The sequence below is a fragment of the Haliotis rubra genome, unplaced genomic scaffold, assembly GCF_003918875.1.
Source record: "Haliotis rubra isolate DU_JTF1 unplaced genomic scaffold, ASM391887v1 Scf488, whole genome shotgun sequence".
NCBI classification, from domain to species: Eukaryota; Metazoa; Mollusca; class Gastropoda; order Lepetellida; family Haliotidae; genus Haliotis; species Haliotis rubra.
The window spans coordinates 80,149-107,705 of record NW_025767177.1 but is presented as its reverse complement, the minus strand read 5'-3'; the positions used below and the strand labels follow the sequence as shown (position 1 = coordinate 107,705).

The 27,557-nt window shown below is 41.4% G+C and overlaps 1 protein-coding gene across 1 annotated transcript in view; it reads right to left on the bottom strand.

The window, feature by feature from the left end:
• Nucleotides 1-1,306: 1,306 nt before the first annotated feature.
• The window catches only part of LOC124291244, a 61,031-nt gene continuing 34,780 nt past the window's right edge, over nucleotides 1,307-27,557 (bottom strand). Inside the window, exons 7-23 of the mRNA XM_046728186.1 lie at nucleotides 26,724-27,265; nucleotides 25,738-25,869; nucleotides 24,020-24,163; nucleotides 23,730-23,929; nucleotides 23,499-23,614; nucleotides 22,135-22,201; nucleotides 20,821-20,903; nucleotides 20,422-20,651; nucleotides 19,754-19,855; nucleotides 18,570-18,674; nucleotides 16,534-16,649; nucleotides 15,587-15,625; nucleotides 13,405-13,468; nucleotides 12,564-12,667; nucleotides 5,456-5,601; nucleotides 4,976-5,059; nucleotides 1,307-1,423 (exon numbers count right to left, since the gene is read on the bottom strand). Of these exons, the coding sequence (XP_046584142.1) occupies nucleotides 4,980-5,059; nucleotides 5,456-5,601; nucleotides 12,564-12,667; nucleotides 13,405-13,468; nucleotides 15,587-15,625; nucleotides 16,534-16,649; nucleotides 18,570-18,674; nucleotides 19,754-19,855; nucleotides 20,422-20,651; nucleotides 20,821-20,903; nucleotides 22,135-22,201; nucleotides 23,499-23,614; nucleotides 23,730-23,929; nucleotides 24,020-24,163; nucleotides 25,738-25,869; nucleotides 26,724-27,265 (2,270 nt within the window). The 3' untranslated portion in view covers nucleotides 1,307-1,423; nucleotides 4,976-4,979. The remainder of the gene's footprint in view (nucleotides 1,424-4,975; nucleotides 5,060-5,455; nucleotides 5,602-12,563; nucleotides 12,668-13,404; nucleotides 13,469-15,586; nucleotides 15,626-16,533; nucleotides 16,650-18,569; nucleotides 18,675-19,753; nucleotides 19,856-20,421; nucleotides 20,652-20,820; nucleotides 20,904-22,134; nucleotides 22,202-23,498; nucleotides 23,615-23,729; nucleotides 23,930-24,019; nucleotides 24,164-25,737; nucleotides 25,870-26,723; nucleotides 27,266-27,557) is intronic.

Here is a 27,557-nt window from a genome sequence, read left to right as displayed (position 1 = left end):
TGAGGAATATCTAAAGTGAGTTTGAACCCCCCAGCCTCGCTGCATTGGTCGCTACAAGGCTGAAGTCGGCACCTGTAAGCGTCAGAACTTTTGTTGAGTTTGATGCAACGATGAGGAAGAGGAGTAGTGTCCATGAACTTGACTTAATGGGAGGGACTTATTAATGCTGTTCCATACTGTAAAGCAGGTAGATCACTCTAGCTATTCAGGAGTTCGCGATAGAAGTAACACAGTCTGCCATTTCCTTAACCATTACAATTAGTGTTTGGATTTTGATCTTCTTTACACAAAAGTGAGTTTTTATATGGAGTTGTTTACAGTACAACACAATAACGTGATTCAGTGTTTCACCCTAACCAACCAACTCAAGTGCAGAGGGTATCAAAGCGCGATCGTCAATGCGTATTTTTAGTCCTGAGGTTTCCTGAAACTGCTGTTTTGTTGACAACACCTCGATATTGGTGAGAAACGTAATCTTTTAGATGAAAAAAATTGACAGAGGTATTTAGAAAAATTGATTTACAAATTTGCCTGACACCAATGACCCACAACCTGTGAAATGTCCGGACATTCTAACTTTACGCATAAACAGAATGTTCAGATTGAAGTAAAGTGAGATTGGCATGAGGTCAGTATAATAACCCTCTATTGACCTCTTGGACCAATCTTTATGCCTTGTGCTTCAGTTGTTTGTATGGATTAAAGAAATCACTTCACGTAATTTAGTTGCAAGCTGTAACAAGTGAAAACACATGCATATACTCAAGCAGCTAGCGAAGGTATTATATCTTCATTAACTATTTAGCATTCATGATGCAGAGATGCCAACCCCAAAGTGGTTCCAAATAGCAGTTTCGGGGACTCAAAATTGGTAGTTTGACAATGAAAATTAGTATATTTGTCTTTCTTTTAAAGAATTAGTACTCAACCAAGTGCCAAAATCAGTGATGCTTCTTAGAAAAGATTATGACTACTGATCAAGAATGAAACTTTAATTTCACATGATTCTCCAACCTTGAATTTCCAAATTAACAGCATTACATTTCTTCTTGTCATCTCTTTTGGCAAAATAGGTTTTCTCTATATATCCCAATTTTATGAAGATTTTCTCTCAAATCCTGTGCGTTCCTCAGTGTCATATTGGCAATTAGGCCTTTAAGGCTAAAATTAAGTAGCGACTATGATAAAATCGGAGATAATTTGGCATCTCTGTAAATGCAGGGTGCTATTCCAGAAGCTAATTGTGAGACTCTAGGTTGTAATCTGATGTAGCAGACGATGTGACTGGATGGTTGGGACTCCGCATTGATGCCATTTTGTACAACCCGCTTGTTTACAGTTGGTCAACACCGACATGCTGATACGCTCAAACAGCAGTGGGGGCTCAACCAGGTTGGAAATCTATTAAGGTCAAATGGCCAAAACTGCAACAAATCATCGCTGTGCTTAACTGCTCTCCACGACAAAAGACACACTATTTCAGCAATATTCAACTCTTTTCTTTTCACCAGTGGTTTGTATGTACAAAGGCCCATTATTATTATTATTCTCATTATGAGGAGGTCCAGGATGAGGACCCTCCTGATTGGCAAGCTTATGGAGAATGAACTTTGTTTTGATTACGAGTGCAACGTTTCGTATACGAATTCTTGTACCATTGTCAAGCAGCAGGAACTGTATCGAGAGTTGTTAATCTAAATTGAAAGAAGCTATTCTTCCATGGAATTATCAATCTACTTCCCAGCTTCAGCTAAAATGCCACTCCAAAGAAGTTACCCTCTATTGTGGTTCATAAAAGCGGCAATGGATTCAATGACAAACATGAAAATTGTAAACAACTGCATGAATGAGCCTTGAAATTATTCTATCAGCCTCATGAAATGGGTGCTGTGGATCAGCACCTGCCCTTGGCAACATACATCTCAAGTTGGAGTTTATCAGCAATTGAGTAAAACATTTTATTCACTCAGAGGTACTATGTAGATCAGTAGTATCGCATACAGATGAGCTGGCTACATTAGTAGATCCTAACACATTGAGATGTTGCAGTGGTAAGTGCCTGAGCCTCTGCAAGGATAATTTCGTAGAATAAATATTTCATTTGTCATACATGTTAGAACCCCGCGAAGATCGGGTTAGAATTGATCTTCAGTAACCCATGCTTGCTCGTAGAAGAGACGACTTAACAGGAGGAAATGGAATTGGTCAGGCTCACTGACTCTGGTTATTTTATGTCATCGTGATCCCAATTCTTGAATCGATGCTCTATGCTGTTGATCACGTTGTCTGGTCCCATGTAGCGTAGCGAAATACTGCTGAGTGCAGCGCCAAAAACTAAACTCACTCATACAGTTAGATGACACAAAATCTGTTGTAACAATACCTTTTGTATTTTTATATTCACACATGTAATATGGTGGACCTTTGACTGAGTTTGGTTTTCATGCTGAGCACAGCAATATTCCTTCCAACATCGATTACAGGGATTACCAGTGAAATGGGCTTCTAGCACATTGTAAATTTCATGTGGGGATTGAGCGAGGTCTCTCAGCGTGGCTGAGCCAACGCTTGCTCACCTAAATACCCCACAGCCCCGTAATAGTGTGGAAGTTTTAGGGATCAGTTAAATCACCTCTTCTTTCGGAGAGGCGATTCCTGGACCTTCGCCATGGAGTGAAACATACCCCCATTATGATCCACTATGAGATTTGAAGTTCAATGAAGCCTATTACAAGGATGACAAGGCAACTATGTTTCCCAGTACCCGGTTTGAATTACGCTTCGAAACCTGCATATGAAATTATTAGATTTCACTTCATTAAGTTTTCAGTGCCAACGTGGTGTGATGACTTTATTTTTGTTGTGTAGGTTATCATTATATTCTCTTTGAATCTAAACTGTTCATTTTAGCTTCACTATTATCATTGCTGTTGATTAAAACATACCGCGACATGTCAGGTAGGCCGCTGCTGTGCTTGTATGGTCTCAGATCATCTGTAGAATTAACACTGAAGTAGCCAGTCACCTGCGGCCTCAATTAATGAAGACTTTGGTCTCAGGATCCCGATAGGACAACCTCTTAAGAATTTTGCGCGAGTGTTGGTCATCATTGATACCACATCAAGCAGTCCCCATAACTTACATTTGCCTCTGAAGTTGGAAGATCACAAACTGAGTTTGAGGAAATTTAGAAGGTGAAATATGCATAACATAAATTTGGTATTTCATTCATACCAGTTACACTAATTAACCAACTTACATTAGCGTTATGATTTACATCTGCTTGGAATAACCTGTAACGTATGCATTTGGACCACTAGCCAAACCAAACCTTGAATATGATCTGCTTTGAGTGAGGATTTAGGAGTGAGTGGTGAGTGAGTGAGTGGTGAGCTGAGTGGAGCAGAGTGATGTGGTGAGTGGAGTGAGTGAGTGGAGTGAGTGAGTGAGTGAGTGAGTGAGTGTGGTTTAACGCTTTAGCATTATTCCAGCAATATCACAGCAGAGGACAACAGAAATGGGCTTCTACACATTGTACCCATGTGGGAATCAAACCCTGGTCTTACGCTGACAAGCAAACGCAAGCACTAACCGCTAGGCTACCCAACTGCCCTAGTGGACGCTCAGTTGGTGTAATGAACAATAGAGGTGAGCTCTGTGGATATGCAGCTTTTTATTACAATATATGGAACGTTTTTGGTGCCGATGTTGACACGCTACCAAGCCACAGTGAACATGACTGTATAACTAGGGAGTTTATAATTGTATTGGGGAACCAAACTGATGAAGGAGTAGAACTTACATTAACCTGATGAAGGATTAAGAATATACTCTGAAGCGTGTGCTCAAAATATAGAAGTTGACATCCATAAATTATTCCATTCAGTTTCATTATTATCATTGCTGTTAACCAAACATACCACGACATGTCAGGTAGACCGCGACTGTGCTGTATGCCCTCAGATCACTGTAGTTAACACTGAAGTTAGTCACTACCCGCTCAACACAAGACTTGGTCTTAGGATCGATAGGACAACCTCTTAAATTTTACTGGCAGTGTTGGTCATCATTGATACACATCAACAGCAGTCCCCCATAATTACTTTTGCCTCTAAGTTGGAAGATCACAAACCGAGTTCAGGAAATTTAGAAGGTGAAATATGCATAACATAAATTTGGTATTTCAATAATGCCAGATACATTAATTAACTGCTTACATTAGCGTATATAAATAAAAACTACTTGGAATACTGTAACATGCATTTGAGCCAAGAGCAAACTAAACCTTTGAATACATCTGCTTTGAGTGACATTTAGAGAGAGTGAGTGAGTGAGTGAGTGAATGAGTGAGTTAGAGTATGGTTTACGCGCTTTTATGACATCCATAAGTTATTCCATTCAGTTTCGACTATCATCATTGCTGTTATTAACATACCACGACATACACTGTGCTGTATGTCCTCAGATCACTGTAGTTAACACTGAAGTTAGTCACTACCCGCTCAACATAAGACTTGGTCTTAGGATCCCCGGATAGGACAACCTCTTCAATTTTAAGCGGTGTTGGTCATCATCGAGACATACCAGGCAGCAGTCCCCCCATAAGTAGTTGCTCTTGGTTGGAAGATCATAAGTAATTGACTGAAGGGGCTGACCAAGAAGTGTACTTTCTAGAGTATAGTGAGTGAGAGAGTTTAGTTTCGCCCGCCAAACAGCAATATTACAGCTATATGGTGGCAGGCCTGACCCACCTATCCCGTTATTTGCATCTTCTAACAAGCATGGGTTACTGAAGATCAATTCTAACCGGATATTCGCTGGTCTCTTGGCTATAGAGTACAATGAGTAGAAAAATGAGCATCCGGCTAGGGGATTCAGACATTTTACAAAAAAATCTGGTTTTCAATATGCACAGAAATATGCTAGCTAGTTTGCTAAACACAGAAGTACTAAATACACCATGAGCTTTTTTTGCCTTGTCAAATCCAAAAGCATTTGACACCAAGCTTCTGTGCACACACACAGAACTGGGAGGAACAGTCATCTTTACACCGCAGCTCTGTAACACAATGTAACACAATGTCACACGTGAGGAAGGTGGAATAAAAAATTACCCATCTCATAAAAATAGCTATAAGTGACAACAAAATAATGATCGTTTGTTAAACAACTTTTTGTATTTGATGTCCAAAATTATGAGACAAAACATCAGAGTTGGTCTGTTATTTTATGTGACTGGGCAAAATTTTGTTTTGTTGCAATTATTAGATTTTGTGTTAGTGAGCAATTCATCATTGGTCTCAAATGAAATTAAACATACTATACACTGAATCCAATCACATATGGATGAGATAATATCAAAGGCAGATGGTTCCACTGATGATCAACTTTGATCTACTAAAATTCCCCAGTGGGTAGTTGAGGTTGACTGATCAGAATAAGACAGGACATCTACCTGTAGGCTTGTGATGACTCTGTTGATGTTCAGAGGGCTTGTTTACTATATTCTCAACAATATACAGGTAGTCTGTTGAAACTGTTAGATCATCTACAGCATTCACGCAAGCAATAGGGTTCTTTTCCCGCCCGTAGGAGATGTCCCTGTGATGAGCAGAAGGAATTACTGAGTTGCTACAGCAGACTACAGAGATGCCTACCCCAAAGTATTGCAAATAGTAGTTTCAAAGATCAAAATTAGTACTTTGACCATAAAATTAGTAGTCAACTAAATACTTAAAATCATGATGGATTCTGAGAAAGAAAATATTGCACTAATCAGAGTGAAGCTTTAATTTCACATACCTCCAACAGCAAATTTCCAAATTGTTACTTGCAATGATTCCAGTTCAAATATGTCATTAAATTTGATGAATGGAAGGTAAGTGAAGTCCGAAAATGTATTTAATCGATGAAAAATGTAATTTTCTGAGTAAAATTGATATTTTATACTTATCCTGACTCATGCTCTTTTTCTTGTCCCCTTCCTCTTGCGAACATGAGTGGAACACTTGTATCTCCAATTTGAAGGCTTCCTTCAATGTAAAAATCACTACTCAATGGTCACTCACCAGAGTTACCTCCTGCCGTAAGGCTGGGAACAGGTGTCGCCACCCTCTGGCCCTCATGCTTCACTCTCTCCTGATTTCCATGAGCCCAACACTTGAATTTACAGGGAAATCCAAAGTGTTATGTGGGGAGGATGGGAGGGAAACCTCATGAGTCAGATAAGTATAAAATATCAATTTTACTCCAGAAAATTACATATTTTTTCCTTATCCTGACCTGCCTTTGCTTGTAGAATCAGGAGTGGTGGTAGTAAACAGAATACTTTGGATTAATTAGTGATTTAAGTAAGTGATATTGTAATAACCCCTCTTGCGGGGAACTTCATATAAGGCATTGAGACTTAGGATATTTCCTTATAATAAGCTATAGATATATACACTATAAGTGGGGTATTACCTTTACTAATATACTGATATATCAATATATATATAAACTGCTACTCTAGCAGTAGCTGTACACTGAATATAACTCAGTATGAGCTTAAGGTTGAATAACCTAAGCTAAATATGTACATAGCCCTAGAACTCCATGGAGTTATAAGCTGAGTGAATATATGTATCATATATCTAATAATCTCGTGGGGGTGAATATTAACGCTTCACGAGGGACTCTGTCAATTGCTGAGCGAGGACCAAAGGATCGAAATGATGAATGCCATGAGGCGTCCTCGGTGGTGATATCTCTGAGATAGTGATTAGCAAACACTGCATGTTAGATTTCAAGCATCCTTCCATAATTGTATTCAATGAACAGTTACCATGAAGGGCGAGGGTGGATGCCAATGCCCTGATTTCATGAGGATTTGATGCTGTTGGAGGGTCCAGTCCTGCTGCCTTATAGGCTGCCGAAATGATTGCGTTCTTATCCATATTGATATATGGTGGTACGAGACTTCTGTCTGATTTTGTAGGCGATAACGGATGAACAATCTTCTGAGCCGATCTTCGCCACAGCCTTGGAAGCACGTAAATAGATTATGAGAGCTCGTGACTGGGCATAGAGATATCCAATGTATCTTGAGATCCAAGAATTGAGGATAGCCGCAGGGATGTGAAATAACCTGTCTGGTTGACCTGGTAGTTGATTTTAGCCATGAAATCCCATCTTAATCCCAGGTGCTGTCTTTTGATTTTCATCAAACTGTATCCTCTCATAATCTAGAGCATGAATTTCAGATATTCACTGGCTGCGTGGCTACTACATAACAGGGAAGACTGTTTTCTGTGAGAGAAATTCAAGCGCTAGTGCGATTCCAATGGTTACAGTAATCCTCACTTGTGAGGTGTCAGTAAACTACATTCAGATCCCAAGCTAAGCGTGGAATTTCCGCTTTTGGTCCTCCAATGGAAAGCACGTAGTAAGGCCAGTAACTCTGGTGTTCTTGTTAATTTAACACCCGTTCCTCATAGAAATCACAGAACTAAAGCGGCAAGATATGTTGACAATGTCGTAGCCTTTTTAAATGTTTGTTTTGCGTAAAGTAACACAAATAGTTCGCCACTCTGAGGATCGTGGCATCTCTCGCTAATAAAACCCTTTGTTTGTTGCATAATTTTGAAACTTGCCACTTTGTCATCGCATTGCAACGCTAGCGTTGAGTATCGTATAAGGCTAGCGTGACGCTTTTGCGCCTCTGGTAGAATATCCTCTCTTGTTTAAACACATTTTAATACAGTCCATAATGTGAAGTTTGAATACTTCTGGGTTTCTGTGCACCTGTTTGGTGTGAGGATGTATTAACAGGTTTTAGCGCTACGGTAGTTCTAGTGCCCGATTTGACCCGATTATCTTGTATTAAGGCGAACCACGATTCTACAGCGGCCAATAGGGCGCGACCAAAGTGAGTTGTAGGCTCTGGGCGCTTGGTTGATTTTCTGTAATACTAGAGGTGTGCTTATTGTTGGGCGAAACGTACGCATTGAGGCCTTCCATGAAATGCTTAGAGCGTCTGTTGCCCATGCTTGTGGGTCTGGCACTGGTGACACGTAATGTCGGGTAGTTGATTGTTGAACCCGTGGCTTAATAGATCTACTAGCGGCTCTATTTGCTTGATTATCTGTGCAAATATCTCTGTATTGAGCATCCATTCTGTCGGCGACGTAGATGTGGCCGAGAAGCGATCTGCTAGTATATTCCTGGCTCCGAATGTGGCATGCTTTGACATGCTAGATTTGAGATCTTGATTAAATTCGAACAGTTGAAAGGTTAAATTCAAAGAGTTCGGCGATCTCGTTGGAGCCTTGTCTGTTCACATAAAACGCCACTGCCTGAGTTGTCGGTATGTATCATCAGGGTGCGCATTCTGTAGAATGTTGCTCCAATGTCTTATGGCGTTGATTACAGCTTTCATCTCTAATGCGTTTATGTGGAGTTTGCTTTCTTAGCTGAGTCCATAACCCTGATGTCAGTCCGGTTGGAGAGCATGAGCTCCCCAACCTTGGACGCTAACGTCTACATATAGATGGGTCTTGGAATTCCTGCTCTGCTAAACAAATCCTTTCGCAGAACATTCGATTTCTTTGTCCACCATAATAGGATGAGAGATGTATGCACGGTGGAACTGGAATGGTTGTAGGTCAAAGTCGAGATGTGTATTGAGCGGCGACCTGTATACGGACGTAACTGTAATCTGCCTATGACTGTCAAGTCTTGGCTGATGTTAGAAAGACCCTAGTAAGCTCTGCCATTGTCGAAGTAAGGTAGCGGTAGACAGTAGAGCTGGTGGAATGATCTGTTGGATCTTGAGCCAACGGTCTTCTGGTCACGACTCATACGGTTGAGATTGGTGATAAATCGGATTCTAGGAATTGCAGATCTTAAGCGATGGTACTAGTCCCACTTGTGTAAGTTTACTAACCATCCCAGCTGTGTTAGTAGCTTTATGATGTAGTTTAACTGTAGTTTGAGATGCTGTGGATCTTGATCTACTTGTATCCCGTCGTCGAGGAAGAACACACTGGCGTAGCCCTTGACGATGTAGATAGATAAATCAATCGTTTACGTTATCCTCAGAATAACCATGGGGCTGATGCTCCTCGAATGGGAGTACTTTCCACTGGTAATGTAACCCTACCTAGCGTAAACCGAGAAGGTATTTCCTGACCGGAAGGATGTATTGGGATGTGCAGATAAGCATCTTGTAGATCTATACTGCCCATGTAGTCCATGGGCGAATCATCTGCCGTAGCTGCGGTAGATGTAGCATAGTGAACCTGGGTGGTTTGTTTAAGTAAAGTCTTGTTGAAGAAGCTCATGTTGTAAATGAGTCTGTATTTCTCCTTGGAGTTCTTCTTTGGCACTAGGAAAACTGGGGAGTAGAAACCTGGTTCGATGTTTCCTTGCTCTATTACTTCATGGCCTGCTTGGTTAGTAGTAAATGTAACCGCCTCTCTTTAACTTTAGTAGTTGTTGTGCCTCTACCTCGAACTTGTGAGGGTTGACTGTTAGTGGAGGCTTGGCCTGTAGTGGGATCACAAACCAGCTGTTGAAGAATGTTGGAGACATAGGTGTCTTGAAGTATTCCCCAGTTTTCCCAGTGTAGTTGAAGAGACGCCCACCCACTTGTGACGGCAAGGTTGTACTGGAACGGCTGGGGTGGAAGACTCCAGTCGTTCGAACCTGTCTTTCAGCTGTTTATAGTTGCGGAAACCTCTGGGTGTCCTGCCTCGGACCCTGACCCTCTAATTTGCCATAGCTAATACCAAAAGAATCTCTTCCCTTCTGAACTGGCAATCTTCCTGTCTCTAGCTCTTTGTGGTCCATGAATTTAGATCTCCTGAGTATCTTTGTGAAGTCTGTCGAATGACACTGGCTAAGCGTGTCCACCGATTTAATCATCAGTGACTTCTAGAATGTCCAGACTTCTTTGGAGACTGTGTCTATTCCTCCGTCAAAATATGGATGGGGAAGACCACGGGCTGTATATAGTGGAGCTGTAAAGTTCTCACCCAGTTGCAGGAAGCTAGAGGCCTTGACTGACGAGCTAAGGTCGCGTGCTGCTGAGACAGACGTCAGATGATCTGTTAAAACTGCTGGTCCTGGTCCTTTTGCATCAGTAGGGTCAGTAAATCATTCTGTCCTCTTCAGAGGTCGTGGTTCGAAATCTGGAGATAGAAGTGTCTCATTTATTGTTCTAGATCTATTTAGACCCGAAGAACATAAGCTTCGTCATGGTTTCTATCTGAACCACCGATCATCAATCTTGTAGTACTTGTTCTTGCATCGGAGATCAGCTTATATAGTTCTCTCATCGATGTCTTGCGCTTTGAAGAAGGGTTCCATATTATGCTGGAGAACTTCTTGGCGCTGAAATTTAACAGATGTGGCGCTCTGAACCTTTGTGGCTTTGTTAAATGCTGTATCTAGGTTCTGAGGTACCGCATAATCGGGCTTCAGATTGGCGGTAGTGTAATAGCATCTAAATCATCTTCTTTCATCAGATAAGTCTCGCCTCTATTGCCACTCTTGGAAGGTGATGAGAGATCTAGATTATTGACCATCCAATATCTTATCTCTGCATCTGAGAAAATAATTCCTCCATCATCTTCCATTCCATCATCATAGATAAGAGGTTGTTGCTCTTCTGATGTAGGGCTGTGTGGCTCTATCTCTATATCGTTTGACGCTTGTGGAGATCTAGTTGCCAGGCTTATGTGCAGACCTGTGAGGTGATCGACGTGGTGATCGGGCGGCAGGTGATCGCCTTGGTGATCTATATCGATAGGTTAACCTTCTTGGCGGCATCTATGAGGGACTGATAAAGCCAGCTCTTTTGTGTAGTCCCTTGCTGATCTTTTAGATGAAAGGCGATCTGGGTTCAGGTGTCCTTCACGACGCTGGCTTCGGGCTTAAGCCCGGTCCTGTCCGCCCAGTATCGATGATATGACCTTCGGCGAAGGCTTCGCGTGTGGTCTGGTGATCAGATTCCATATCTGGAGCATGACGTCAAGAAGGTGATGATTCTTCCCGCCACGGTAAGGCCTTCGGCGAGCTGTACATCTAGGTCCTTCGTCGAGGTGGTCTGTGACTTCCTTCGCTGGGCTGCATTGTCGCGGGCTGCTACGCTGACAGATGGTGCCCTGGGGTGCTGTCACGTTGGACGCTTCAGCCGGCTGCCCGGACCCTGGGATGGCTGCTTCCTCCAGTCTATAGTGGCCTTCCATCATAATCATGATCTGTTTCATAAGATCGCTTGGGATGATCTGCGGCACGAGTAGATGGTGCCCTTCTTGCTGTGTTAGCGGTGGGGCCCTCAGCGATCTCGCCTGACATCAGTGTAGAGGCATCAGGCCGTTTGTTGATCTCTGCTGGCGTCACTGTAAGCTGTCACTGAGTACGCTCTTGTGGCGTATGTCAGGTATGATGATCGGTGGTCATCGAGAGGAGCAATTCTGCTGCTGGGAACGATCTCGGCTCTGAGAAAGTTCTCGATGACAAGAGATTTCGCTTTGGAGGAAGAGCGCTGCCCTGGGGTAATGGAAGTCGCTTGAGAAGACGCCGAGGCCCTCTTGGACTTTGTTCTGGATGACTGGATGTCTGGAGAGGCGGGTGGCTTCTTAGAGGTGACGGACTGCATCCCACGCCCTCTTCCGATGGGGTCTCAAGCAAGAACACCAGGCGGGAGGGGATCACTCGACAGCAGTTGACTGGATGGGCAATCCGGACGTGCTCGCCATGTCTACACCCTAGTTTGCCGTGGACCTATCTGCAACATACGCCTCAAGACGCAAAGATGGTATTTATCAAAGGCAGAATTGGTTAAATTTATGCAGTAACTGCAACGTGAGTCAAACGCATAGGCAGCGAGTACAACTAGGGCATACCACATGCGGATCCGCGAGCGGAAAATCGTATCTACAAATAGTACAGTTTTCATCAATGTAAAACTAGCTGAACAATCACTCTAACTCCACGCAACGAATAAACAGTGAAATACGATTAATTTATTAACGCAAATAACTGAAGGATACTAGCTATACCTTTATAGTAAACTATAAAAGGTAACTAACTAAGAAAACCAAAGGATATAGTGTGTAAGGAGAACACAGGCTTCTCCTCACATCCTGTACTGAAGAAGAAGAGAGTGAAGCATGAGGCCAGAGGGTGGCGACACCTGTTCCCGCGCTTACGGCAGGGGAGGTAACTCGTGGGTGAGTACCAATTAGTGATTTTACAATGAAGGGAGCTTCAATTAAGGAGATACAAGTGTTCCACTATGTTCGCAAGAGGAAGGGGACAAGCAAAAGAGCATGAGTCAGGATAAGGAAAAATTATATGTTTTTGTCTACATATCAGAATTTTAAAGATTTTTCTTTAAATTTTGTAGAATTTCTAGTGCAATCGTATTGGCGTAGTTGGAGGCTAACATTTGTAGCGACTACGATAGATTCTAAGAGGTTGGCATCTCTGAGACTGACATTCACGCGACAAGGATAATAAATAATAATAATGAATGAAAATACTTTATACAGATAAGCACATCCAATATTGTGTCTTACCTATGAAGCAACTTTTCTGGCCGAGTGAGTTTAGCAGCAAATCCTTTGAGCTGCTTGTTGACTTTGAGAGCCATCCACGTAGAACTGGTCTGATCCAGACAACACTGGAACAGCAGCAACCACAGATACAATGAAACAAACATCCCTCTCTTAGAGGACACAAGTGGACAAATCAGAGCTTTGACAGAGCATGACTGACTCCAGTTAAACGCAAGTGGTGAAATGGGGTTTAACATCCGGTACTTAAGAATATTTCACTCATATGACGACATGCATGCGTGTGTATGTGTGGCTGCTTGTACTAGCCCAGACTTAAGCTGGTTTTATAGTGCTAGCTCACTGACTCTGAGCCGACAAGTCCTTGTTGTACCCATTAATGCTGAGCGCCAGGCAGGGACTAACAAGAAACCATATATCAACGTCTTTTGGTATGACGCAGCGGACGCTCTAACAACTACACCAAAAATGCAAGCCAAAAGAGTAATTCATGTGTGCTAAATACTGTAAAAGGACGCATGGTATCAAGAACTACCATGTTTGATCAAAATATGTGACCTCAATACTCTAAAAGATGAATCTCCACATGTTCACTCTGAGGCTGAGTGAGTATAGCTTTGGGCTGATTTCAGCACAATTCCATTCACATGAGTGAGTGAGTTTAGTTTTACGCTGCTTTCAGCAATGTTCCAGCAATATCACGGCAGGGGACACCTGAAATGGGCTTCACACACCATTCACATGAAGATAGGGGACTTCCCTGTGACGGTGTGTTTCAGTCATTAATGTGAAACAAAGTGAGACCATCAGATGATCTTCTACAAGAGCACAGACAGAGCCATACCGTGAGTGGAGTTTCGTTATTGTTGTTCCTCACTTCTACATCAGCACCACGGGCTAGGAGCAGCCTGAAAACAACAAAACATTCATAAGGCCTTTTTTAATTACTTGGTTAACAGAATTTTGTTTTAAAAATTAGTAGGTCGATTAGGCATATAACGCCAAAAAAATTTTAACAAGAAAAAATTGTGTCCAGGGACATGGATGCCCCGCCGCTGTAGGAAGCGCTCCCTTACACTGAATGTGCTCTGGTGATTAATTTCTACTAAAATAAATATCATGGTTGATTATAAAATAAATATATCCAAAGAGTCCCAATGAAACATATGTAGAAGCTCAATCAATTCTGTTGAGCAGATTTGTGGAGAAGTGGATAGACTTCATCCCCTATAACACTATATTCAGAGAAATTCAACAAAATTTATGTAAGTTCAAACTGCATTAAAATTGGAAAAATAAATAAAATACAAAATCAAAATATGAGATGCACGCCTTTAGAGTCCCTATAAAGCCCATGTGTAATCTAAATGAATTCCATAAAGTAGTTTTTGAGGAGAAGTGGATAACGTACACCCCCTGTTGGATGGAACCAACAGGCTGAATAGAACAAAATTCAACTAAGTTCAAACATCTGTAAAAGTGACAAAATTAAGAAATTGCATAAAACATTATGAAATGAACACCTTTAGAGTCCCTACAAAAGACATGTAGAAGTTCATTCAATTCTGTTGAGCAGTTTTTGTGGAGAAGTGGATAGACTTAATCCCCTATTCACTATCATCAAAGAGAAATTCAGCAAAATGTACTAAGTTCAAATGTCTCTAAACTTACAAAAAACCCAATAAAATACAAAAACAAAATATGTGATGCACACCATTAGAGTCCCCAAAACCCCATGTATAAGTTCACTGAATTCCATGAGAGCGTTTTTTGTGGAGAAGTGGATAGAGTACATTCCCTGTTTCGTACAGGGGGCATAAAAACAATTTTTATTTTTATTCCACTTTCTTCACATTTTGGGTCGGCGTATACGTAACCCAAGTAATAAAAAAAAAGGCCTAACATTGTACAATTTCAACATCAGCAAAACACTGCACCAGAAATGATTTAGGATTTGCTAAAGACATGAACTGTGACAATTACATTTGAACCCTGACACTGTGTTTGAAAACATTTCAATATCACCATTGGTCAACAATGCCAGCCTAATTTTAATTGTCGCTGATTAACCATCAGCCCTCCATATTGACAGATATAGATGCCTGTAACACCACAATCCATGGCCAGACTGGTCAAGAGATCTATGTCATACTAAACAATGGGTCTAACTTCCTTAAGATCCAGGTTGAGGTATCAAGAGTCTGCAGGCATTTACAGGACGCGAATTCCTGCGCCCTATATGGATAAAAATTGAAAATGGATGCAACGAAATTTAATAGCGCATCCACAGGGACACAGAAAAAGTCTAAATACCTTTTGTAAATTTTCAATCAAGTAACAATAAGTTATCACAGAGTTTTGTACTAGTTGGGTTACAGTATCATTTGCAATTTAATAACTGTAACAATGTGATGATCATGATACACAATACAATAACAGTAACTGAATTACAACATAGTATTAATAATAATATTTAAGTGTCTGGAATCCCCATTTTGCAGACCAGGACCCCTGAAAATTAAGTGAGTGAGTGACTTTAGTTTTATAGCAATATTCCAGCAATATCACGGCAGGGGACACCACAAATGGGATTCACACATTGTACCGAACCTGGGTCTTCAGTGCGACTCAGATGTTGGGGGCAAACATACAGACAAATCGACACGTCTGAAATCTTAAAAAGATATATGCAAGAACTCCTTCTACCTCTTTCAGAGTACCTCTGCAGCAATATATTATTATGTTGCCAAGTTTAATCAGTTAGATGATTTAAAAAGCGAAAGTGAGTTGTGATCGCTACGCTCAACTTCCCAGCGTAGACACTTGACTGGATAGAAAGCCAGCAAAGGGAGGTAATAAAATCATCGGGCCAAGCCGTGATGCATCCAGGGTATAGCGGAGAGTGATTGTAACATATACCCTGGAGATTATCGAGGATGTGTTTCAGTATGCTCAAGAAACAAGCATGGCCTCATACATCTAAGTATGCACAGAGACACAGGAGCACAGTAACAGGAAATACTTACACAACACTCTCATAGTGGTTCTGTCGGGCTGCTATATGTCTGCAAGAGGAAACAACAGTAATTGTATCATATGAACAGGTTATCTAAAACAAAGCAGAAATGCATAACCTTCTTTAGACTAACGCTTAGTCTCTGAATATATATAATTTTGGTAGTAACAAACAAACCCATATAAATTGAAAAGGAGCCCCAGGGAGACCAGAGATTCTTCATTTAGAGCTTTAGCATTGCAGAGAGGGCTTGGCAGTAGGGAAAATAATGTGGTTCAGGGACTGTGAGACAGACAAAACCTTCTGGATCGTTACATCAACATGATGCCTGTTGGCAATATAAGTTAAATTCATGCTTAATAGTGAGTGAGTGAGTTAGGTTTTACGCCGTGAATGCTTTAACCACTAAACTACCCCACCGCGAATGCTTTAACCACTAAACTACCCTACCCCATGCTCTAACAACAGAGTGAGTGAGTTTGGTTTTACGCCGTGAATGCTTTAACCACTAAACTACCCCACCACCCCATGCTTAACAGTGAGTGAGTGAGTTTGGTTTTACGCCGTGAATGCTTTAACCACTAAACTACCCCACCGCCCCCATGCTTAACAGTGAGTGAGTGAGTTTGGTTTTACGCCGTGAATGCTTTAACCACTAAACTACCCCACCGCCCCATGCTTAACAGTGAGTGAGTGAGTTTGGTTTTACGCCGTGAATGCTTTAACCACTAAACTACCCCACCGCCCCCATGCTTAACAGTGAGTGAGTGTGTTTGGTTTTACGCCGTGAATGCTTTAACCACTAAACCACCCCACCGCCCCCCCATGCTTAACAGATTCTGCAGTAACACAACAAACATATGGTCGGTAATCAGCCAATGATACACTTATTGAAGAACCTAAATACAAGTGTTGACAGTCAGCGGATAAAGCATGAGTTCTGCCAAGCTCACTTACAATGGTCGATCTCCGTGTTCATTGGGTGTGTCGAACTCACATCCTGAATCCAAAAACATCTCTGTGATGGCAACACTACCAGCGTAGGCTGCCCAGTGTAGGCCTGTGTTCTCCTCCTGCCAACAGTCCACATAGTGAGAGTGAGTGAGTGAGTGAGTTTAGTTTTACGCCGCACTCAGCAATATTCCAGCTATATGGCGGCGGTCTGTAAATAATCGAGTCTGGACCAGACAATCCAGTGATCAACAGCATGAGCATCGATCTGCACAATTGGGAACCGATGACATGTGTAAACCAAGTCAGTGAGCCTGACCACCCGATCCCGTTAGTTGCCTTTTACGACAAGCATAGTTGCCTTTTATGACAAGAATGGGTTGCTGAAGACCTATTCTACCCCGGATCTTCATGCGTCCCACATAGTGAGAAGGTTCATATAGGAGAACCATAGCAATACAGTAAATCATGAACAGCTGGAAACTCCACTTTACAAAGTGTCTACCGAGCGAGTCAGTGCCACACAATTAGTCATACTACAGCTATACAAACCCAGTCATGTTGGAGTGAGTGAGTTTAGTTTTACGCCCAACTCAGGAATATCACGGCTATATGGTGGCAGTCTGTAAATTATCGAGTCTGGACCAGACAATCCAGGGATCAACACCATGAGCATCGATCTACGCAATTGGGATACGATGTCATGTGTCAACAAAGTCAGCGAGCCTGACCACCTGATCCCTTAAGTCACCTCTTACTACAAGCATGGATTACTGAAGATCAATTCTAACCTGTATTTTCACCGGTCAATCATATTGGAACATTAGCATTCAGTCAAAATAAGTCTGACAACCCAGTGATGTGGGGAATGTTGGGGATTAGCCATTTTTCAGCAAGACAATCCAGTGATGTGGGGAATGTTGGGGATTAGCCATATTTCAGCAAGACAATCCAGTGATGTGGGGAATGTTGGGGATTAGCCATATTTCAGCAAGACAATCCAGTGATGTGGGGAATGTTGGGGATTAGCCATATTTCAGCAAGACAATCCAGTGATGTGGGGAATGTTGGGGATTAGCCATACTTCAGCAAGACAACCCAGTGATGTGGGGAATGTTGGGGATTAGCCATATTTCAGCAAGACAATCCAGTGATATGGGGAATGTAGGGGATTAGCCATACTTCAGCAAGACAACCCAGTGAAATGGGGAACATGAGCATGCAGGTCTACTTCAGCACTTGAAGTACAGAATCACAAGGATCTCTCAATAATGTGTATAGTCCGTTTGTCTCAAAATTGGACCGATGAATTGCAATCTAACTCGAACACTAATAAACATAAAATACTCAATGAAACGCTGATCATAATCAAAACATCATACCCACTCTGTGAGGTTTTGGCAGAATTTTTGTCCTAAAAATAAAAAAGTTGTTTAACAATCTATCATTAAAATATTGACACAGTTCACTATTTGTTACGAGGGAGGAGTGCAGAGAAAGGGACAGCCAGGTGTTCGAGAACGGATGGAGACGGCACAGCATTGGTTAATGAATAAATAACTTTGTCTGTGAACGTGCTTCTCGAACACTTCGCTGTCCCTTTCTCTGCACTACTCCCTCGTAACAAACAGTGAACTGTGTCAGTATTTTAATGATAGTTTGTTAAACAACTTTTTTAATTTTAGGACATAAATTCTGCAAACAAATCACAGAGTTGGTCTGATGTTTTGATTATGATCAGCTTTTCATTGAGTATTATATATTTATTAGTTTTCGAGTTACATTGCAATTCATCGGTCCGCTTTTGAGCCAAACGGACTATAGTTGGAGACATTATAGAAGCTGAGGGCACCAAAACCTTTGGAGGCTTTCAATTTAAACGTGCGATTTCAAATCTTGATTTGCCTATAACTATTCAGCTGACACAAGGCTATCTTTCTTGACCGACATAAACTATATTAGACACAGGCTACTCACAAACTACAAAATACCCTGTTGGTTCGCAAACAGTGGATGAGCTCTAAGTGTCCCCACAAACTTACATTATCCTTGACGGTTGGGTCAGCTCCCTGTGAGATGAGGTACTTGACAGTGGTAATAAGCTGTGACTCAGCTGCCCAGATGATAGGTGTCCATCCGCCATCATCCTACAAAGACAGTGTCAGAGGTGACGAACGAGTGAGTGAGTGAGTGAGTGAGAGTGAGTGAGTGAGTGAGTGAGTGAGTGAGTGAGTGAGTGAGTGAGTGAGTGAGTGAGTGAGTGAGTTGAGTTTTACTCTGCGCTCAGCAATATTCCAGCTAAATGACAGCGGTTTGCAAATATTCGAGTCTGGACCAGACAATCCAGTGATCAACAGTGTGAGCATTGATCTACGCAACTGGGATATGATGACATGTGTCAACCAAGTCAGCGAGTCTGACCACCCGAACCCGCTAGTCGCCTCTTACGACAAGCATGGGTTACTAAAGATCAAACGTAACCTGGATCTTCATGTGTCAGGGGTAACTAAATCCGGGAATACTGCTTACTGGTGAAAAGTTCTGCATGTCAGGAAAATAGTTCAAATAATTTTGGTGCATGAACATGATAAATATTCATTTATTCAATGGATCTGTGGCATATTCTTTCTGAGAAAGATACATCACTTTAAACAATGAAGCCATGTTTTTGTATGTTCTTCAGTGGGGCAGAATTAGTAAAAGTAGAATTTTGTTATTACAGTATAATCTCCTTGATGTTGTTGTTATAAGGGATTAAGTCACTGGGTGCTGTAAAATTCTGAACTATGTGGTGAAATATGAATTTACTGAGATCATTTTCCTGAGTTTAGCTCACTGAGATGATTGAATGTGAGTGGATATTGATTATAATGGCACTGATTAATGTGTTCACACAATCAATGTCAGTGAAAATGATTAATTTGTTCACTCAATCAGTGATATATCGTACACTTACGTATCTTACCATCAAGGTATGGTATATATACCATCAAGTTACAAGAGCTAGTACCATTTTCACAATGGCTCATGCACAGTTACAAGATTTCGATTACAAGGTCCTTCCTACTTCACATGGTGGTAGGTACTTGTGTGCTAAAGGTTACACGTAAACTTACTTCAGTGACTTGAATGAACACTGCAGGAAATGCAATAAAGTATTTTGGCGATCTTGCCTTCCCATAAAAATCAATGTTGTTAGAACCACAGTGACAGTGTAAGCACTAACCTGTGCATTAGGTCCAATTTTGCCACTCTCCAGCAGTAGTTTGATGACCTCAGTGTGTCCCGCCTTAGCAGCATAGTGGATGCAGGTCATCCCATCCTCCCCCTGCAGACACACGACCAGGGCAGACACATGTACTACAGTTAGTCACAATAAACATTTTAAACACAACTGGTTTTTAGAAAAACGGGCAATCAGTTTGGACTTGGAAAATGCAGTTGGGCACAATGTACGCTGTTGATCCTTACTGAGGGATCCAGCTGTGTAGAGCTACTTAATCATTAGGTCAGTTCAAGTCAGCGAGTGAGTAGGTGAGTTTAGTTTTACATTATTTAAAGCAATATTCCAGCAACATCACGGCGGGAGATATCAGAAATGGGCTTCACACATTGTATCCATGTGGGGAATCGAACCCGGATCTTCAGCGTGATGAGCGAACCCTTTAACCACCAGGCTACCCCACTGCCCCCGGTTCAAGTCAGACATGTCAGACTCTGATTTTCACACAGTCAGGAATTACAGGTCTTTAGAGAATCTCTGTACATTTATATAATTTTCAATATGGTGGACATATTAACACTGAAATTACAGTGTGTATAAACATCACAGTTGAAAGTTACCTTAAGAACTAAGAGTTTAACTGAACATAATCCATAAGTAACTGCACGTACCCGGTCATCCACCCTGGCCCCAACCTTCATGAGGTACTGTACAACGTTAGGCTTGTTATGTTCAGCCGCCATCATCAGGGGTGTCTTCAGTGTCTTGTCCTTCAGGTGAGTAGCTGCACCTGCCTGGACGAGGACGTGGACAATGGCCAGATGACCGCTAGCTGCTGCCCCGTGGAGGGCAGTCTCGTCATCATACTCCTCGTACTGATAATTGGGATCCACTCCATCAACTGTTAATCAGTACACCATCATGTAGAAGAGCAGAACCATCACAGTCAAGTGTATACAAATTTCATTTTCTTTATTTAAATACAATTCCTGTAATTTTAGAAACATCATAAGCATGATCCTATGGACACTTTGCTGCCCAAGCTATGACAACGTATCGATGACACTCACTCAACATATAGAGTAGTTTCTCCAGGTCTCCCTCATAGGCTGGCATGTACATGCTCCTAGATAAATTCCTGTACTTCTTAGGCCTGAAACAGAATAAAAATAGTTATAGTTTGACAAACAAAAACATTTACAAACATAAAAGAAGGAATTAGTTACGTTCTCATCAGTGTAAAATAGTGGTCCAAGGGAGACAAAATGTCTGATCAAAGAATTTTACAGAGTTACCTCCCTTTACCTATAAAATAAAACTCTTCCAACACACCATGGTCCCTCAAGAACTGATGTCATCATCTGGTTTCAAAATAGTATACACAAACATATTCCACGTCTACATTGCAATATTTCTTGTGATGAATATTAGATTTATAGAGGTGCCTTCAGCAATCAAACCTGTAAAAACATCGATTTTGTTCAGAATCTGAATTTTTGCACATGTTCAATGATAAAATACATCTAGGAATATTTCTTATTTATCCTTTCATCACCTTAAATACAATCATAAAACAAAAACAAAACTAAATGGGAAACTTTCAGTTTCAACAAAAAGACAAAGTCATCAATATCCCCAAATATTCTGCAACGGAAAAATACAACTAGTTATGACCATGTCAAATGTTACATAGTTCTTCACATTGATCTAATGAAAACATACATATGTACACTCATCCTATACTAGCATGCCTGTATCAACAACAGACTGCCTGAGTGCTTCTATGTTTTGATGATGATATTGGAAATAGAGTGGCACTATTAACTGTAATTAGGTTCTTGAATACCCGCAAAGTGGAAGGAGAGTAAAGAAAGGTTTTTAAGTTTTGCTCCAGAAAGGAGCACCACGACCAATTCCAGTCAAAGTAAAACTTGTTGCTATGGAAATGCAAAAAATATTAAATTCAGAAATCCAAAACTACCAGTTCACAACCAGACCTATCTATGTGCCAAATTTGGTGAAGAAATAGTGAACGGTTTTAAAGTTCTGATTCGGAAAAGAGCATCAACACCAAATTTCAGTCAAAGTGAAAGTTGTTGCCATGGAAACACAATTAATATTTCATTCAGAAATCCAAGACTACCAAAAGTCACCAGTTCACCACCAGATCTATGTGCCAAGTCTGGTGAAAAAACATTGAACGTTTTTTATGGTCTGCTCCAGAAATGACGAATTTTTACAGACGGACACACTCCCACTCTCCACCCCCCTCCCTCCCCAACCCCAACAAACACATTGCAGGGGATAACAATGGAGCCTAAGTGTTTATGTACTTTTGCTATAAACTGAAGGTCGGCCACTGAGATCTATGAAACAACACCAACCTTTCTTCTGTTAGGCTGGTCAGCATCTTCTCCAGATGGTGACGAGATGGACCTAAGGGGAGCCCCTCTGAAGACAGACAAAATACCATGATCAGCGCCATATGCAGCATTCCTCTAATGACAAACATGTTACACAACAATAGGAACATCCAGCAGGTTTCATTTCAACATATTTTCTTTGTGCAATGTAGAGTCTATCTGAAGTTAAAGCTCTTCATCCACAAAGTAATCTTCCATACTTCCACTGAGGTTTATCACAGTGACAAAATCTTTTTAGCAGAATGGGGCCCTGGCCTGTTTCCTGTGTAAATAGAACCTACCTGAAGATAAAGTCTTAGTGAAAGTAGAACCTACCTGAAGATAAGGTCTTAGTGTAAGTAGAATCTACCTGTAGATTAGGGCTTAGTGTAAGTAGAACCTACCTGAAGATAAAGTCTTAGTGTAAGTAGAATCTACCTGAAGATAAGGTCTTAGTGTAATTAGAACCTACCTGAAGATAAAGTCTTAGTGTAAATAGAACCTACCTGAAGATAAGGTCTTAGTGTAAATAGAATATACCTGTAGATAGGTCTTAGTGTAAATAGAACCTACCTGAAGATAAGGTCTTAGTGTAAATAGAATCTACCTGTAGATAGCTCTTAGTGTAAGTAGAATCTACCTGTAGATTAGGTCTTAGTGTAAGTAGAATCTACCTGAAGATAGGTCTTAGTGTAAGCAGAATCTACCTGTTGATAAGATCATAGTGTAAGTGGAACCTAACTAAAGATGAAGGTCCTGCCTGAAGATAAGGTCTTTGTGTACGCAGGACTAAGGTCTTAGTGTAAATAGAACCTACCTGTAGATAAGGTCTTAGTGAAAGTAGAACCTACCTGTAGATAAGGTCTTAGTGAAAGTAGAACCTACCTGAAGATAAGGTCTTAGTGAAAGTAGAACCAACCTGAAGATAAGGTCTTAGTGTAAATAGAATCTACCTGTAGATAGGTCTTAGTGAAAGTAGAACCTACCTGAACATGAGGTCTTAGTGTAAATAGAATCTACCTGTAGATAGGTCTTAGTGTAAGAACCTAGAACCTACCTGAAGATAAGGTCTTAGTGTAAATAGAATCTACCTGTAGATAGGTCTTAGTGTAAGTAGAATCTACCTGTAGATTAGGTCTTAGTGTAAGTAGAATCTACCTGAAGATAGGTCTTAGTGTAAGCAGAATCTACCTGTTGATAAGATCATAGTGTAAGTGGAACCTAACTAAAGATGAAGGTCCTGCCTGAAGATAAGGTCTTTGTGTACGCAGGACTTAGATCAAGATAAGGTCTTTGCTAATGGAGAATCTACCAGAAGATAGGCTGTGTGTGCATGCAGAACGTACCTGTAGATAAGGTCTTCAATGACGGAAGTGTGTGAGTTACAGGTGGTGTTGTGTCTGTGTCCTCATTCTCCTTCCCCCTCAGCTGAGGATACACAAATGCTGGTTTCACCTTGGATCTGTAAGCACAAATAGATCACTTGAAATTAAGCACATGCATTGATGCTGTACGTATGCAGCTATGCCACTAATACGCTACAGGCCACAACCCTCCCCTAGCCAGTGTGCACTCACATTGCCCTCCTTGAAGTATTCTTGCTGTCTGGAATGGCCATGGGCTGTGGGGCGTCACTGTAGCCCAAGCAGATTTCCATTTGAGCTGACTCTTCCCCACAATGAGGGCAGTAGTACTTGCCATCTTTCAACACCTGGCACAGCTTGTGGAAACTGTGCACTGACGTACCACCCTCCTTCCTACACTGGTAAAACTTGCCCTGAAACACATATGTCAAATATTAGTTTCTGCAACCTGTAATCAGACTAGAGATTTATGATTGTACACAATGTTTATCCAATCAACCTACCTGTGTGCAGAAATGTCCACAGCCCGGGCAGCACTGATGCAACTTGAGCCTTTTGCGATGGGCCTCGCACACTGCCATGAAGGGGATCTTGACGGCAGGACGCACCAACTGGTTGTTGCTCACCTTGTTGCAGCAACCCATTACCTGGAGCAGGTATATTAAGTCAGTAGGGGGGATAAAAGAAAAAAAGAAAAAATAAGGGGAATATGGAGATGTTATTTGCACACTTGAGTATATCGTGGTGTTATGAGTTCTGAAGATTTGTGCGATTTTCTTTTGTAAAATAGAAAATAGTTTCAAGGAATATTTGAAAGGTAATTTGCTATTTTTTATATTATTGTTCACTTTGTTTTTTATCAGGTAGGTGACATATACCGTATATGACCGTCTATAAGACGACCCCATGGATAAGACGACCCCCAAACTTGACCCTTAAAATCAGTGTCAAAATGGTATGTTTCGTGCATAAGTCGATCCCCGTCGACCACAGACAACTGGCAGTTACCAATAATTATAACTTTGGTCCACATTATTCAAAGAATTCACTGTCATATATATTGTGTCTACTCACGGATCGAAACGAAGTGTAGTTGACAGAAAATGCATAATATATTTTGCTTCTCTAAATATCATATTTATTGTAGCAACAAACTGGCTTGCTTATTTTACCCCATTCAACAATCACAAACTGATTACCGCCTCGTTTTCCATTGACTGCTAGTTTACAGTAACATCGGTAAAAATGTGTGAATTTAAATGGCTTCCTGATATTTTACCCCATTCCATGTGCTTACCACATTCATGAGGGTCCGTATAACCTTAGTGTTGATTATATATATTTTACATAAAAACTGTAAATAAAATTACACAATGCTAGGATATATTTCTTTGGGTTAAATAATAGTAGTTTGTATTATATTTTACTGACGACTGCGTCAGAATTCGTCCCGCTATATTATTGTGCATGTTTGAACTTGTTCGCCAGGAAACGGTAACAGCTGATTGCTATTTCCGCTCAAATACACACGGTAATCTTAATTAATTTATAGAGCAAAAACTGTAACTAAAATTACACAATGCTAGGATATATTTCTTTGGGTTAAATAATGGTATTCTGTATTATATTTTACTGATGACTGCGTCCAGAATTCGTCCCGATATTATTGTGCATGTTTGAACTTGTTCGCCGGAACGCGGTGCACAGCTGATTGCTATTTCCGGCTTTGTAATACTGACAAATACGCACGGTAATCTTAATCCCTGCAAATAATACAATGCCCAGCAAAAACAACTTAGAACTTAAGAGGTAAATAATCTTGTCTAGTGATGTTTAATTGCAAATTTGACGTCTCTACTGACAAAGTCGTCTTCTGTTGTTTGTTCACGCGAAGTGATACGATGTTGTTTTCTTACCCCTGGAAAAAAGTTTGACGAAAGCGTAACCCATGGATAAGACGACCCCCTTCTACAGACTGCTTTTTTGGTCCTCAAAATTCGGTTTATAGACGATCATATACGGTAATGGGAAAAAAAAAAGTAAAACAATTTATTTATTTTTTCCACTTTCTTCATATTTTGGGCCAGCAGATCAGTAACCCAAGTAATAAAAAAAAAGGCTTTCATTGTATCAACAAACACGGAGATTCATGAAAACAGGAAGTATTGTTGCTGATGTGTATGTGATTTAAATTTTTGCAATGGCCGAAAGGTCCACTCACCTTGCCATCCACAGAATCTAGAGCCTGACAGTAAGTGACGCCTGATGTGAGCTTGTTGAAGGAAGCACCATTGATCTTACAGCAGCACAGGGGAATGATGTCCTTGTCTGGGGATATGCCCATAGCTGAAGTCTAAAAGCAACACAAACACACTCCATCTAATGTTTCAGGTCAGACTTTTTCTTTTCTGCTTGGAGTATGAGGTACAAATATATAACCTGAAGATCAAACTTCTATCAGAATACATTAAGCATCTCCACAGCCTGCACTGAATAAAAACCTATGAAGCCTTAAAATTAAATTACACATAATGTTGTCAGAAATAGTTCAATAACAAAATAACCCACGGTATCATACAAAAATTGTGTTTTGTAATCAGAAAGCATCTGCAAGAATAACACAAAGGCCATGTGGGACAATTTCAGCATGATATTTACGCAAGTTAATACTGATGTGTGTGATTCGAAATTGGGTTTTACGTCGTGCTTGAGAATATTTCGCTCATATGACGACGTGCATGCGTGTGTATGTGTATGTGCGGCTGCTTGTACTAGCCCAGACTGAAGCTGGTTTTATAGTGCTAGCTCACTGACATACCATGCCGCAGTGAAGCATGAATACCCCACTCAGACACATTATACTGACTCCGAGCCGACCAGTCCTTGTTGTACCCATTAATGCCGAGCGCCAGGCAGGGACCAACAAGTACCATATTTTAACGTCTTTTGGTATGACGTGGTCGGGGATCGAACCCGCGACCTTCCGCTCTCCGGGCGGACGCTCTAACCACTACACCACGGAGGCGGTCGTTAATACTGATGGTTTTGGGGGCCTGTGAGAGCAATAAACACATCACAATGTACAAATCCTGACTAAAACTTTTCTCTGAAGGAATGAAGAAACGCATGCCGGTGAAATTCTCACAACATGCAAAGTAGTAATTAAAACTGTATAAATGAAATCCTAATCATTAACAAGTAACTTACAGGACAAGACGGCGGGTGGGATGAGTTATCACATGCAGTTCCATCTTCTGGAGTTTTAGGTGGGGTGACTGGATAACAAAGACCATTGGGTGTTGAGGCCACCTTGGTCTCTCTGCCATGTGGAGCCACAATCTTCTCCCCGTTACAGCAGTCAGCACCACCACCTTCCCGCTTCACCTGGCCTAACACTGGCATTGCAGTAGCACTTGTAGGACCTCTCGGTGGGAGGTAGGAGGACCCAGACACCAGCAGTGCACGTAATGCTTCAGAGTTTTTGGGGCCACATGGTTTGGGCACAGAGTTAACACTCCTACTAGCTGCCAACTGGCTGGACAGAAGCGCCAATGGTGAGGATACACATTTCACACCTTTCCCCATCCCAGGGGTGGATGTGTCTGTGGTTGGCTGACTAGTGGGTGTGGTGGTCACACTCCTCGGTAATAAAGACTTGAGGCCAACCGGGGTAGGTTGATGTTCCGATACAATGGTGACGACTGGTGTGATTGGACATTCCACGCCGTCCTCCATCTTCCTCTTCTTACCTGCAAAGAAACAATGCTCAGTGAGTGAGTGAGTGAGTGAATATGGTTTTACGCCACACTGAGCAATATTCCAGCAATATCACAGCGGGGGACACCAGAAATTGGCTTCACACATTGTACCCATGTGGGGAATCGAACCCGGATCTTCGGCATGACGAACGAACGCTTTGACCACTAGGCTACCCCACCGCCTAACCAGGATCACAAAAAAACAATCTTGCTTGCTCAAGTCACAGGCTTCTTCTCCATGTCCATGAAGAACTGTAGAGGGCCAAATGCACAAACGTGACAA